General features: G+C 56.3%; 1 protein-coding gene across 1 annotated transcript; it reads left to right on the top strand.

Annotated features, from left to right (window-relative positions):
• The first annotated feature begins 600 nt into the window (after positions 1 to 600).
• Isx (intestine specific homeobox) lies at positions 601 to 14790 on the top strand. The gene is made up of 4 exons (XM_026409982.2): positions 601 to 793; positions 12454 to 12605; positions 13850 to 13966; positions 14551 to 14790. The coding sequence occupies exons 1-4, from the start codon at positions 601 to 603 to the stop codon at positions 14788 to 14790; spliced, it is 702 nt and encodes a 233-aa protein (XP_026265767.2).
• Positions 14791 to 15031: the final 241 nt, after the last annotated feature.

The following is a 15031-nucleotide window of genomic DNA, read 5'->3' as shown; positions in this document are numbered from 1 at the left end:
GTAGGATTGAAGGAAGCCCAGGTTTCTGGAAAGATCTCCCAAGCTTCAGCGCAGCCCAAGGCCAAGTGGCCAGCTGGGGCCCACAGGTGGCACCCCAACCTCCCAGGGGCTGGCCAGAGCCCGCAGGAAGGGCCACAGGCCAGAGAGAGGGCAGAGGTGGACACACTCCTTCCCCCGTCTGGCCGACCTGGGACGTCCTGCCACCCCTGCTCACCTTTGTCTCTTCTCCTCCCCTGGGCTGGTGATTGTGAAAGCAGCCACCTCTCAGAGGACCCCAGGTTGGCAATGCTGCCTCCTGTGACTTCAGGTTGCTGAGGGCTGAGGGCCCAGGACGCGGGCCAGCTGGCCTTCCTGCAGGGAGCCGCCCTCTGGGTCCCCGGTGCATTTGGAAGTCCATGGAAGTCCCCGCCGTCACAGGATCGTGCCTGGATCATCCAACGGGAGGCTCCCCCTTCTGCAGCTCCACCTGCCCTCTGGGTCCCGCGGGGCTCAGAGAAGGAAGCACGTCACCCTCTGCGGGCACCCTCCTGGGCACACGGAGCCAGCCACACACAGCTGCCCTGAGGAGGCGCCACGGGGCGCCCTGCTCCCTGCAGGGGCATGGAGGGGAAGAGCTCTGGGTGCTGTGAGGCCCCCAAGAAGCTGGGCCTGTCCTTCTCCATCGAGGCCATCCTCAAGAGGCCCACGGAGAGGAGAGATGCAGCCGGGTCACCAGGGGCCTGTGGAGGGAGCCCGGGGCAGGCAGCGGCGGAAAGTTCCAGGCTGGCGAAGTCCCTGCAGCACCAGCCCCCGGGTAAGTGGCTTCCGGTCATCTCTCTCCGTTCCCTGGGCTCCGGCAGAGAAAGCAGGAGGCAGGGCCCTGATCTCAGAGGGGCCCGGGTTCTGGGCTGGTTGCCATATATACCCTCCAACCCGACCTGGGACTGGGTGCTGGGTGCAGAGCTCCAGGGCTCCATGTTGCAAAATGCAGGGACCGAGGCTTGCGCTTCTCACCAGCCACCGCGGAGAATGCTGTTGCCACTTACTGGCGATGTGGCGGGCACCGTCCTTTAGTTTCAGTATCATAACTAGACAGGAGAGGAACTCTCGGGAGAGCTGGACAGTGTCCCCAGGTTACCTGAGATCAGGGCCTGGCTCAGCTGTCCCCAGGTCCCTGCTCAGCCGGGCTCATGAGCTGAGCTGGGCCTGCATGTCCTCCAGTGGCTGAAGTTTTGCCCAGTGTCTGCCCTCTCTGATCCCTCTGCCAGTGGCCATCCCAGGGAATGTCCTATTAACAGTGACCAGACAGATTTCAGAGCCCTCCTCAGAGCCTGCTTGACAGGGGGCGAGGTGGTGCTGGGCCGTGAGGTGGACACACACCTGCTGACAGCAGTCTAGGTGTGGGTCTCTGTTCTGCCCTGACCCACTGTGTGTCCTCACGAAGGTCCCTGTCCACTCTGGTCTCGGCTTTACCCTGGGTGAGATGGCTAACAAGAGGGAAGAAGAGAGTTGGCACCGGTGACATCTTGAGGGTCACTTGAGTCTGACAGGCCTCAGCCCTGAGAGCTCCCAGCTCTCCCCCCTCTTCACACTTAAATCCAAGAAGATGCTAGAAAGGGAGCTGGGGGGGGCTTGACGTCACCCCTGCCTTGAACAGAGCGCCGCCCCGTGGAGCCTCCCACAGAGGAGGCTGACGGGTGCTCAGCTGTAGGCGGGGGACCTGGAGGCCACCAGCTGCTGGTGGCCCTGTAGCTGGGGCCGGCGGTGGGAAAGGGCCCCTGGCTGAATTTTCTCAGGTTCATTAACATCTTCCAGGCGACGGGGCTTTCACAGAAGCAGTTTCACTGAGGCTCCAACCCAGGTCTCTCCTGCTGCTTCTGTGTGAAACCCATGACCACCCTGCGTGTCACAGTGACGCAGAGAGAGGGGACAGGCCCCATCTCTCCTACCAGGACAGCTGCCCCTCCCAGCCTGGTGAAGGCTGGTGGTAGAAAGGAGGCCATTCTCCCAAAGCCTCCGCTGAGGACTCAGGCAGACCCCATGTCCTCCTGCTGCACCCAGAGCAGACCCTGGGAAGCACTGGCCATGGCATGGGAGGGTGCCCCGCGACCATCACAGAACTTTCATGGCCACCTTCGCATAAGAGCCCCACTTTTTTTTTTTTTTTTTTTTTTTTTGGTGCTGGGGATCGAACCCAGGGCCTTGTGCATGCCAGGCTATATCCCAACTGAGCTCTATCCCAGCCCCCGCCCCATTGCAATTTGAAGCTACCTCCCCCACTCTGCTGAAATTCGATGTTCCAGAAAGCCTGGGGATGGTCCCACTGGTAGTTTTCAAGGTGACACTGATAGGCACGCAGGAAAAGAGGTTTCTGTCAACCGTTCTGTAGTCACTTTTACGCTAATCTTAGAGAAGCTGTTGGTGACAAAAGGCACCATTATCTATCTGTAGTCGTGATGTGAGTTTTTTTGTTTGCTTGTTTGTTGTTTGTTTGTTTTAGTTGTCAGTCACCTTTATTTGTATATGGTGCTGAGAATCTAACCCAGGGCCTCACACATGCCGGGCATCGGAGCCAAAGTGTCTGAAAACTCATTAGCATGGCACTCTGCACTGAGCTATGACCTCAGCCCTGTTTGTTTGTTTAATAAGTGCATTTATTTGAGCAAAAAGAAAAAAGTCTATTGAGGACATTTTTCAAAAATCATAACATAGACGGCTGCAAATATGTCAGACAGTCCAAAGGTAACCTGCAGAAATGGCAGATGATCTAGGGTGGCTGTGAGGTGCTGTGCGCAGGGGAGGGATTTGGGAAACCTGGCCTCGAGGCCCAGATCTGGCACCAACTCACAGGGAGACCTCGGGCAAGCCCCTCCCTCTCTAGGCCTCAGTGTACCCCGAGCTGGGCTGTGGGCAAGGCCTCTCCAGCTCTGACCCACCCTGGCTGATTCAACAGCAAACCAGCTGCTGAAAACCTTAGGGTGATTCCCAGGTGGTCATTTTCCACCTGAGGAGGAGGGCAAGCCCTCCCAGAGCCCCTGGCCCAGCCAGTGTGGGTGGCTGATGGCCGATGCCCCTCCCATCCCCTGTCCTCCTCCTCCTTCCATGCAGTGCCCCTCAGGGAAGGACAGCAGGATAGAAATAGCAAGGTCCTTCCGCCCCAGATCAACGACGGAGTCAACTCCTCTTTGTCTCTCATTCAGCATTTACGGGGCCACATGGAATGGCTCACAGACACCCGCTCCCATCCAAATGACGCAGGCGCTTACAAAATTGCAGCGTCTCGGGCCCAACCTCCAAAATCTGACTGTCCTGCAGGGCAGGACCCGGGAGCCTGTGTTCTAAGCAGCGTGCTCCGTGGTACTGATGTGGGGTCCACGGTGACTCTTGGAGGAGGTCTGGGCTCAGAGCAGTAAAGTGACTTCTTCCAAGCCACAGAGCCCGTACGTGCAGGCTCTGAGGTCCGGGCTCCAGGGCTGACCCAGGACCCGCCGGCCTTGTACCTCAGGCCAGGGACCCAGCTCCTCCCCCCATCTTCTCATTCCCTTGGGGACCCTCATGATGGATGGGTCCGGCCCTCCCAGGTCTCAAGTCCATGGGGACGTGCAAGAGGCTCTCCCCATCTGAGGTGCTGAGTCCCGCCTCCCACTCTCTCCTCTTGAGAGGCAAGCCCCCCGGAGTCCCAGGACCCCCCAAATCCTGCGACTCAGTCAGGAGGAACCTCCTTTTTGTACCAGAGACCCAGGCCTTGAAGAGAGAGAGCTCATTTCTGTGTCTCTCCACCGATCACCACGTGCAAGGAAGTCCCCACACAGGGGGAGGGGAGGGGAGAACACCTGTGGGGGTGGCCAGGCCTGGGGGGCGTGCACGGGAGTCCCCTCACCTGCTCATGAGCCACCTCATGAGTGAGTAAGTGCTGAGAGCCCATGTGAGGCCAGGCTGGCCCTGGAGAGGTCGGGGGACCACAGTGGGGACCACCCAGGGGCACAGTGGGCTCCTTGGTGTCTGAGGAAGGTCGTGTAGCAGGGTCAGCTGGCAACCTTAAGTTCTGGTGGCCAGATGATCTCTGTCACAATTACCTCTGCCATCGGAGCCAAAGTGTCTGAAAACCATGGGTCAAGGAATGGGTGTGTTTGTGTTCCAATAAAACTTTATTTAAAAAAAGGCCACAGGTTGGATTTGACCCTCCTGTGGTAGCTCATCGACCCTAGCCCCTGACTCATTAGCATGGCACGCCAGGTCCCTCCCAGGCTGACCTTCTGGCCCCCAGGCTGACCTCCTGTCACACACCCCTGCCCTCATGGCCATCCCTCGAGACACATGGGCTGTCCTCTCGTGTCCAGATCTTTTCTCCCTTCCCACGGCCCACGGCTCCTCCTGCCCCTTCCTCCTCTGCACCCCACGCCAGTTTTCCATGACTATTGCAATGCGTGGCCGTGAGGGAGGGTCTCAGAACCCAGAAATCGGGGCCTGACCACACTGCCGTGAGGTCAAGGTCAGCGTCCTCCGGAGGCTCCGGGGGCAGATCCAGTCCACACTCCCCCTGGCCCCCAGCGGTGCCAGCCGACCTCGGCCCACTCTGGCTGTGGAGCATCTGTCCCTGTCTCCACACTGCTACCCTCTGCCTGGGTCTGTCAGCTTGTCCTCAAAGGACACCAGTCCAGGATGAGTGCTTCTCAACATCCTTCATTACGTCTGCAAAGATCCTATTTGCAAATAAGGTCACACTCACTGTCACCAGGGGTCAAGTCTCGGATGTCCCTTGGTGCTCCTCACCCACTCTGCCTTCCCTTGCTTCTTGGCCCCTCCTTTGCCTCTTCCTTCTCTCCGCCCCCACTCACCCCACTCCCCATCCCTCTCCTCTTTCTTCTTTCCTCTTCTCTCTCCTTTGTCTCTTCTCCTCCTTCCCTTCCCTGCCTGGAACCAAGCTCAGCTGCTCTGGGCACCGGGAGAGGCAGCCCTGGCATAGGGCTGAGGCTGGAGCCCATGGGGCACCCCGTCACCTTGGGATTAATGGCTCTGGCTCTCAGACAGGAGACTGAGGCTCTACCAGAGCAGACAGAATGCAGAGCTGGAAGTTCATCAGTGATGTTTGATCCCTTCAATGGACTCCCAGTCCATCTCCCAGTCTCCGTCACAAACTAACCTGGTCACGGGGACATTCCATCAGGACTCAGAGGCACCTGGAGGCTGGTTCTAAAACTGAGAACCCTGTGGGAGTTCAAGAAAGTCCCAGGCCTAGTGAGCCCAGCTTGCAAAACTGCATCTTGTTACTGTGGGTCCCCCCAAAACAGACCTGAAGGAACGGATGTGAGCACAAGCCATTGGCCTGGGGTGTGCAAGGGAGACCAACAGAGAGGTAGTGACATAATCCAACAAGGGAAGGCAGAGTGCACGGGCGTGTCAGTACAGAAGTGACTCCATATGAGATGGAACAAGAACTCACAAGTCAGAAATTCACAAAGTTCTGACCATAGAGACCAAACGTGGAGGTCAGAAGTCGACCCAGAGCACAGAAAGTTTAGAGTTGATGAGCAGGACCCCAGAATGTCAGAGCTGGGAGAAACCTATGAACAGAGGAGGAAGTTTAGAGTGTACCTATAACGTGTGTGTGTGTGTGTGTGTGTGTGTGTGTGTGTGTGGTAGCAGGGAATTGAACCAGAGGGGCTTAATCACTGAGCCACATCCCCAGCCCTTTTTATTTTTTTATTTAGAGAGAGGGTCTTGCTAAGTTGCTTAGGGCCTTGCTAAGTTGATGAGGCTGGATTTGAACTTGCAATCCTCCTGCCTCAGCCTCCTGAGCTTCTGGGATTGCTGGCGTGCACCACCCCACCTGGCTTAGCTATGATTTTAATTTGATTTACCCATTGCATATGTTATCTGAGCATGCAACAAATACCTGCTGAACCTCTTGAGTGCCAGGCATGTCTATTGTTAACAAATCATCCCAAAACTTACTGGCTTAAAATAGTACTTAAGTGGGTGGTTCTGGCTCAGAGACCCTCATGAGATGGCATCTGGGGTGCAGTCAACTCAAGGCTGGACTTGAATAGAGGATGTGCTTTCAAGATGGCCCTCACACGTCTCTGATACTTGGAGCCAGTCGTTGGTGGAGGCCTGGTTTCTCCCCAGGCAGAGGTCCTCGCATGCTGCTTGAGCATCCTCACAACATGGCAGATGGTGTCTCAGCTGGAGCATTTCAAGAGGGAGACAGCCAGGTGGCATCCACTTTCTCTCAGAGCCATTTATTTGTGCTTTGTATTCCAAAAGGAATGGGGAGCCATTTGGGGGCAGGGGGTGTTAAACAGGAAAATGTACAGTGGTCAGTATTAATGAGAACACTGATTTTGACTGATAAAAATTGTCCTAGGTTAGCTAAAATGGAAAGGGGAATGTATTGCATTGAAGAAATTAAGAAGCAGTTTTCCAAATTAAGCCACAGGAAGGGCAGGGGGCAAAGCAGGGTTCAGCCGTGATGGGACACCAACCCAGAGCAGTGTCCCGCCTGTCCAGCTGCTTCCCTGCCTGTGGCCTGGACTCTCACTGCCAGCCTGCGTCCTCCAAATGGCTCACAATAGCTCCAAGAGTTGTGTCAGCCTCCAACGTCATCCCCAAGCTCTCTGAAGTCCCAAGTCCAAAAGGCCCCAAGGAGGGACCCACTGGCAGAGCTTGAGTGAGGTGTCCACCTCCAACCAGCCAGCTGAGGCCAGAGGGTGTGGCTGGGACAGCTGTGGCGAGTTTGGACGTGGTCTGGAATCTTCTTCTTGCTGGTCCCCTTCTCCCCTGGCTTTCTTACCACTGGGCGCTTCTCCACTGTTTCTTTTATATATATGTATATTTCTTAGTTGTAGTTGGACACAACACCTTTATTTTATTTATTTTTTCTTATATGATGCTGAGGATCGAACCCAGGGCCTCGCACGTGAGAGGCAAGTGCTCTACCACTGAGCCCCAGCCCCAGCCCTCTCCATTGTTTCTCGTGATTTCTTCTTTCTCATTTCTTTCCACCTTAAGCTTTTCTTTTCTTTTTTTTGTTTGTTTTGTTTTGTTTTGATTTGTTTATTTATGCAAGAAATCCCCACTTATTAAAAAAATAGAAAACATGCAGAAAAACGAAAAGAAAATGTGACCATAACTCTGGTAATAATGAGTAATCATCACTGTTAACATTTTGATAGAAGATAGACCCTGACGATTGTTTTAAATATGGAGGCAGCTTTGTCACAAGCTGAAAGTCAGCACGTAAATTTGAAATAAAGAAAAAAAATACCTACCGTGTTTCCACTAGGAGATTCACACCGGCCTTGGGGAGAGGGGACAAAGCTTTGCAGGCTCAGGAAGTCAGGAGAGCGGGCAGGTGGGGGGATCTAGAAAGGTGGGGTAAGACCGAATCACAGAAATGAGGGGTGCGGAGGGCAGATGGTTCTAGAAAGTTAGCACAGGAGAGCCTGGAACGGCACACCAAGGGGCCTGCCTTCTGCTCTGTGGGATCAAGGGAGCCGGGGGGTCTGTGGCCCCAGCTCTGGGGAAGGGGCCAGCGCAGGTCAGCCCTGGGGAGACTCCTGGCCCGCACCTGCCTTCATGTGTCAGGAGGTGTCCCCGCTGCAGGACGGCGGTGAGCACGCCCTGATCTCCTCCCTGGTGACCCCACTGCCTTCAGAGACCAGGGCTCCGTGGGAAGGCCCCCAGGCCTCCAGCTGTGCAGCCAGGGCCCATCAGCAGATGGCGGCGAAGGAGCCGTCAGGGTGGGCGCCAGGCCCAGGGAAAGAAGGGTTCGTAATTGGGTGGCCTAACCACCTGTGTAGACTGTGTATTTCTTATGATCGATGTGCTAAATGGCTCAGGTTTAATTAAGTTCTGCTGCCTTGTTCCCTTTGAAGGCCCACTGAAGTGTGATCACAACCCCCACAATTAATAACGGGAGAGAAAAAACATGAAAGGCGTGGCAGGTCCCCACCGCCATCATCCCCTTTCCCTGCCCCCGGGGCCTTGGGCCATTGGCAGGGAGATGCTGAGCCTGGACGCGGGACCTTCTCGATCTTCATCCAGTGTTCCTTCAGGACCTTGCCTGTGGCCGAGAGTCCTGTCCCCAGGAGGCAGCTCGTGTTTCCAGGGTCTGGTCTAATGAGGTCCCTCTGGTTCCAAAGGTCCCCGTGCAGAACCGTCTTCTCTGCTCCCTGCCCCCACTGTGCTTTCTGCCTTCTCTCACCTGCTTCTCTCTCTTGTGACCCCTGTGGTCTGTAAGATGAGGGTCAGCCTTCCTGGTCACCTCCTGCAGTGTGGTGGGAAATCTAAGCGGCTGATCTTCATCCTTCCTGAGCCGTCCCCTTGGACACTGCTCTTCCCCCTCCCAACCTGCCCTGTGGACCATGTTCAGGTTGACTCTGCTCTGAGTCACCATCCAGAGCTCCTGGACACCATCCCCACCCCCACTGACATCCTCCTCCCTGGGCACAGGCACAGAGATGAGCTGGTCACCCCTCCCTGGCCTTCCCTATAATCCGTTTCCCCAAGGCCATCAAAGTTGGCACTGTGCCCACTGAATAATCTCTTTCCTAGATATTTGTGGCAATAAGAGGATATTGTAACGGAAGGACAGACTTGAAGTTCAACCCAGAATATGACTTTTTCTAGAATCTAATGGGAACTCCAGTAAGGCAGAGCTGTCCAACAGAACATTCTGAGATGACGGAAATGGTGCATATCCAATATGGTAGCCACCAGTCATGTGTGGCTGACAAGCTGTGGCGAGTGGAACAGAGAACCTGGATTAGATCTGATTTAAATAGCCACTAACAGCCGCCACGGACTCTAAGGAGTCCAATCTTTCCCAAGGTCTGGCCTCAGATCCTAACCTCATTTCCCTGACCCAGGTTCAAGTCTATCTGTCTCTTGGCCTTCTTGATTGGCCTTCTCTCCAATCAGCGGTTGGGGTGCTCCACCCACTGGGTGTGATCCCAGCCCTGGAGTCTGCCCCCACGCATGCTCCTCTTTATGCTTCTCTGGCTTGGGGGTGTTCAATCTGGAATAACACCCCAGGTGAGGGCAATCAGTATCCACTCTTGACACCCAGGAACCTATGGCCAGTCTGGGGGGAAGGGCTTCAGCACTCTGAGTCCAAATTGGGGCTCAGCCTCCACCTCCCCTTCAGTGAGGCCGTCACTACCACGTTAGACACGTACCATCATCAACTCTCAAAGACAAACACTTCTCCTAAGGAGGTGGATTTCCAAAGCCAATCAGATGCCATATTGAACAGTCCTGTGACCTGGCAGAGCCTTCCTCCAAGCCATCAGCCACCAGGTCATTAGGCAGAGTGGGGTTTGTGTCCTTGCCCTCTCCATCCTACCTCCCCAGGATGCTCTTCTAGCCCTGCTGGGGGTGGGGGAAGCCACACGCAGCTTCACAGCTGCTCCCCCAGGAACGCGAATGGAAGCTTCGAAGTAATTATTGTATTGAGGAATCTCCTCTTAGTCACAAACTCCAGTTTGCCCAAGTTTCCTTCTGGGAAGACGGGGGTACTAGCTCTGCTTTGTTATAATCTACCTCCAATTTCACACCCTCTGTCCTCCATGTTGTCTTATTGCCTGTATTCTGGTCCTGCACCCCACTTTGACACACAGCATCTCCCCCCACATCCTGATATTTCCAGGGGGATCTCAACACCATGCCCCACAGCCTGGGATTGCCCCTCTGTGAATGTTTTTCAACTTCCTATAGAACTGCACTCTGTTGTTGATGAGCATCTAAAATGCTGAAGGGTGGGTAGATGGGTGGGTAAATGGGTGGGTGGATGAGTGGATGAGTGAGTGGATGGATGGATGGGTGGGTGGATGGGTGGATGGGTGGGTAGATGGGTAGATGGGTGGTTGGGTGGATGAGTGAATGGATGAGTGGATTGATGGATGGATGGATGGATGGATGGATGGATGGATGGATGGATAGGTGGGTGGGTAGATGGGTGAATGGATGAGTGGATGGATGGATGGATGGATGGGAGGAGCCCAGCCTGTTCACGCTGCACCCCTGCAGACAGGCCCTCAGTGCCTCTTCTTGGTACTCAGAAGACCCACTAAGCTCCTGCAGGGGTTAACAGCTGCCCTTTGTCTCTACATCACTCCTGATTGGCCTCAGCCCTATTCCTTAAGCACACCATCAGCTCTAAACATAGAATACATACATATATAATATTTTAAAATTAAATTTTAAAAGCAGGTGGAGTTGGGGAGGGGAAAGGAGAGGAAAGGAAGGAGCGGCAGAGATCAGACTCCTACCAAAGGTGGCTGAAAGCCCATCGCTTACTCTGACGGAAAATAATGTTTAAAACCTCACTGTCGTTCACTCTCAAGGGTCTTCCAAGAGTCGGCAAAAGTGATTAAAAATATGTTAAGGAGGTAAAAACTGAATTACAGCCAAGCAGGGGAGGTGGGGGAGTGAGACCGAGAACCCACCATGAGGCCCCACTTCCACCGCAGAGGTCACTGCCTGGTTGGTTCTGGAGAGGAAGGCCCCCGCTGGCCCTCTTCCTCGCCACCCTGAAGGTCTTCAGAGTCATCCGCCTGGAGAGAAGGAGGACCCTGGGAGGTCGGGGTGGACTGGCCTTTGCCACTGGATCCTTCAACTCCTCTCCCCAACCCCAGTCTGCAGATGGGGAGAGTGGGTCCCAGAGAGCAAATAAAACGAGGTCCAGGTGGCAGATCGGAGTGAGCACGATCAGAACTCACGTCCTTCCTAGCAACCAAAGAAAAAAAATGCTAGTTGATCTTTTCAGTTAAGTCAGCCCCATTTTGTGGCCTGTGCTCCAGTTCATGGCTGGAGGTAGTTCTACCCCTTTCTTAAGGGAAGAAGAAAGTGGGCCGGTGGGAGGCAGGGACCTCAGCTGGAGCTCTGACCCCCACCCGCTGTCTGACTGAGACATCTGACCTGTAGGCAACTTCAGACCAACATGTCAACCGTCTTCAGAACCTGAGTTTCACATTTATCCGTGCAGAGCAAACATTCCCCAAGCTCCGTGTGATGCTGGTGTCCCGCTAGTCTGATGCCTCCCTGCCACGGGAGCCCCTGTCCCGAGAGAGATGCCAGCAGGCAGGTGTGAGCTTGTCACCAAGGAGCGTGTCCTCTGGGCTGAGTGTGGGTGGCCTGGGGCAGGGGGACCTAGGTTCTCCTTCACCTGGAGCAGCTTTTCCTCACAGGAATGAGGTCGGAATCAGGAGAGGCCAGGAGATCATCTAGAATGGTAGACGCCCCCGGCCCCACCTCCCCCGGGGCCGGCAAGGTTGGGAATTGAGGTGACCATAAGGACGAACTCAGGTATCGAAGAATCTGTAGAATTGGATCATAAACAAGTGAGAATAGGTGACCCCAGGCCCATGGGACTGTCAGAGAAAACCCCAAAGACACAGGCACGCGGTGGTGTCCCCGCTCCAACAAGGCAAGGTGTGGGGTTGGCAGAGGGATGGAGGTGGGGTGGCTGCATGGGGGTGTGACCAGTGCAGCCACACGGTCCCTGTGCCCAGGGGGAGGCCCCAGAAGTGGGGTTGATTGCTGTGTCCACCCTCTTGGAATCCTGAATAGTTTTCTGTCAGTGAGTCCAGTGGGTCATGGCAGCGTGTGCCAGGGGCTTGGAACTTGGCACCTCGACTCTGGGTCAGTATCCTCTGGCCACCTCCTGCTGCCTGAGGATGGGCTCTCGGCCGACGGTCCCTTGCCCCACCCATCATGCTGCCCTCCCCGCCTTGGGAAGGGGCTGGCACGGTCTCCAGGAAGGTCACGGTCAGCTGCAGCGTGGCAGGGTCCAGCCAACTTTCCTCAAGGGGCATCCATGTCCTCAAGCCCCAGGGCCCCTCTGAGGGTCTGCACTTACCCCAAGAAAACACGTGCTCAGTCAGGGGGACAGACCTCACCCCACGGCAGGTCAGAGAAGGAGAAGAGCTCTCTCTGCTTTGGGAACAAAAGGGGTCCCACATTCTCACGTCGTGCTGGGCACTGGCGGGGCCCACCGCTGCCGAGTGGGGCCTTCGCTGTGTGGACCAGAGTTGGCACGCTCCTCTGTCACAGGCCAGATGGTGACTATCTTAGTCTCTGTGGCCATGTGGCCCCTGTCGTGATGACAGTGCACACATCAGGGGCTGGAGCTGTGCTCAATAAGACTTTATTTAAAAACAGACAGTGGGCCAGAGGCGGCCTGCGGACCACAGTGTGCTGTCCCCCGCTGCAGACGAGGGGAGTCACTGAGGGTATCTGAGCGGCACAAAGGCACTGTTCTAGAGACTGTTCTAGAAGGTGAACTTGGCTTCCCCGTCCAGTGTGGATGAGATGGGGGTCAGACTAGGCAAACGTTTAAAACACCAGGGGGGCTAGGGGAGAGAGCAGGGGCCCAGACTCGCAGCCGGGGTTGGAAGGGCAGATGGAGGCCGCGCAAGCCTCCCCGCGGTGCTGTCCCAGGGCTCCTGACACAGCTGACCCTCTCTCCTGCAGAGGAGAGGAAGAGCAGGCGCAGGGTCCGCACCACCTTCACCACGGAGCAGCTGCGGGAGCTGGAGAAGACCTTCCAGCTCACCCACTACCCCGACGTCCACGTCCGCAGCCAGCTGGCCACCAGGATCAACCTGCCAGAAGCTCGGGTGCAGGTACGGCACCTCCAGCCCCAGCCCTGGCAGGGACCGCCGTGACCTGCTGCGTCCTGAGCCCCTGGGGTGCCCCTTCTGGAATTTTCCATTGGCTTCATCTCATTGGCCAAATACTATTTTCCAAGCGCTGAAACCACCATCTGATGAGAAATAAGCCATCGTTATAAGACGGTTTCTCTCCTTTTGTGGGGAGCAGATGGAGGGAGGCAGCATCCGGGCCTCTGCTGGTCTCGGCCTCTTCCTCCCCGCGTGCTTACGCTCCAGGGGTCGGTCACCCCCGCAGCCTCGTTCAGAAACCAGGTTTTGACAGTCCAGGCCAGGGGGTGGACAAACTTCTGTGAAGGCCAGATAGTGACGACTTTAGTCGCTGCGGGACACACACACCTTGTGGGGTCCGTGGCGAGAGCCTGGTTAAGCACCGACAGTCTCATCTGCCCTCTGTCATCTCTTCCCCCAGAGTGTCTGGTACTTCATCCCCGGTGACAAACACAGCCACTCCCTGTCACCAGCGGGTACCTTCCACCCTTTCTCAACTGCAAACACCAGGCCCCCACACAAAGTTCCGCCGGATTCAAGGGTACCCCGTGGGCACTCTCTCTAAAACAGTCTCCCACGTCATTCTTCATTTTCAAAAACCAACGCAAGGCACAGGTCCTGATTGGAACTCCCAACCCGGCCCAGGCCAACTCTCCACTCTATTCCATTCCAACTCCTCTCCCCCTGGCTGAGGCCCACCCTGCCTTACCCTTCTCCTCTTTCCCCACCCGAATCTGCCCTGAAGCCTAGAATTCAACTCCCGCCTCAGAGCAACCATCAAGTTCACATGGTCACACTTCAGGACCACCGAATGGGTTTCATTGGGCCTGCACAGTATCTTAACACTTAGAAGCTTTCACATAAAGATCAACATTTTCCCCCTAGAAACTGGTTGTGTCAAAAATACGGAGCTTAGGTTTCCAGGTGTTGACTGAGGCAGGAGCTGAGAAGCTGCCCCCTTTAGACCACAGCCCCCTAGATTCCCAGTATCCCTCCTGCATGGTCCCCACAGCCCAGTAGGCACCAAAGACCACAAACGGGGTCCCCTCTCAGAAAGCTGAGGTCCAGATCCAAAGAAACCCTACATGCATCTAGCTTATAAACTGTGAAGTGCGGACCCGGGGGGAGGGCTCATAAACTGTGAAGTGCGGACCCGGGGGAGGGGCCATGGGGAACTCCTTCATGCCTCTCCACCTTCCCAACCACAGATCTGGTTCCAGAATCAGCGAGCCAAGTGGCGGAAGCAGGAGAAGACCGGCAGCCTGGGCGCCCTGCAGCAGCTGGGTGAGGCCGACGTGGCCCTGCCCGTGAACCTGGACGTGGCTGTGAGTGCCCTGGTCATCAGGGCGGGGTGGAGGGACCACCACCTGGGGACATCCCAGCCAGCCCCAGGTGTGAGGAAGCCCCCGGGGCTGTGTGAAATAGCACAGGCAAGGAGGCTTCTGGAAGACCAGCCTGGGCGAGTGGCTGGCCTCTCCTCGTCCTCATCCCTGAATGGTGATCACTTCTCCTTCCTCCAGGGGGTGGACGGTGGGACTTGCACGAAATTTCACAGCTGCATATGTTCTGGGCATGCACCAGGCGCTCATCTCGGCAGTAGAGCAGTGAACACAGCAGACAGCCTGCCCTGCCCCAGGGACACAGGTGTCTACAGCCACCCCGAGGCTCCGGGTGGAACTTTTTCATGCCCTTATTTCTTTTGCTGCTGCAGAGACCAGGATCCGACTCATGATTCTAAGTGGCAGAGTTAGGACTGTCCCCTAACCCAGGGTCATGCCCTCCTTACAGGGACCAGGTCCACACAGGACTCTCACTGCTGAGCCAGGAAGTCCCAGGCCCCGGGGAAGCTGGGAGGTGCAGGGACAGCCCGGGGTTAACTCGCCTCTGTCCCCGACCTCTCCTCTCACAGGGCTCCGTGCTGACACCCTCTGCTCTGCCCGGGCTGGCTCCCCCCACAGGCTGCTACCCACCTGCTCAACGTCAGCTGCCCTCTGCCTGGGTCCCCGCCCACATGGCCCTCCTCCCGCAGCACCCATGGGAGATGCCACCCTTCCAGGGCCCTCTGCTCCCCCAGACCTGCCTCCCCGCCCTCGGCCTCCTTCCACCTCCGCACCCCAGCTGGGGCGGCATCTGTGCCACTTCAACCTAGGAACCAGAAACCCTCTTTCTCTGGTGACAGCAGGCGGCAGAGGGTGCCCTGGGTCTCAGGGAAGAGCATCTGTTCAGCTGTCCTGACCTGCCATCGGAAGGGGGCACGGGCCTCCGCAGCAGGGTGGACAGACAGCAGAGGACCACACTCGTCTCTCCAGCCCAAGTTGCTCTCCTGGTGCAGAAAACAAGCTGAACGGGAATGCGTAGGGGGTCCTCTGGCACCTGAGCTTCCTTGAACT

The sequence above is a fragment of the Urocitellus parryii genome, chromosome 5, assembly GCF_045843805.1.
Source record: "Urocitellus parryii isolate mUroPar1 chromosome 5, mUroPar1.hap1, whole genome shotgun sequence".
NCBI lineage: Eukaryota > Metazoa > Chordata > Mammalia > Rodentia > Sciuridae > Urocitellus > Urocitellus parryii.
Note: the sequence above shows the minus strand (reverse complement) of the source record. Positions and strands in the feature narration are given on the sequence as shown.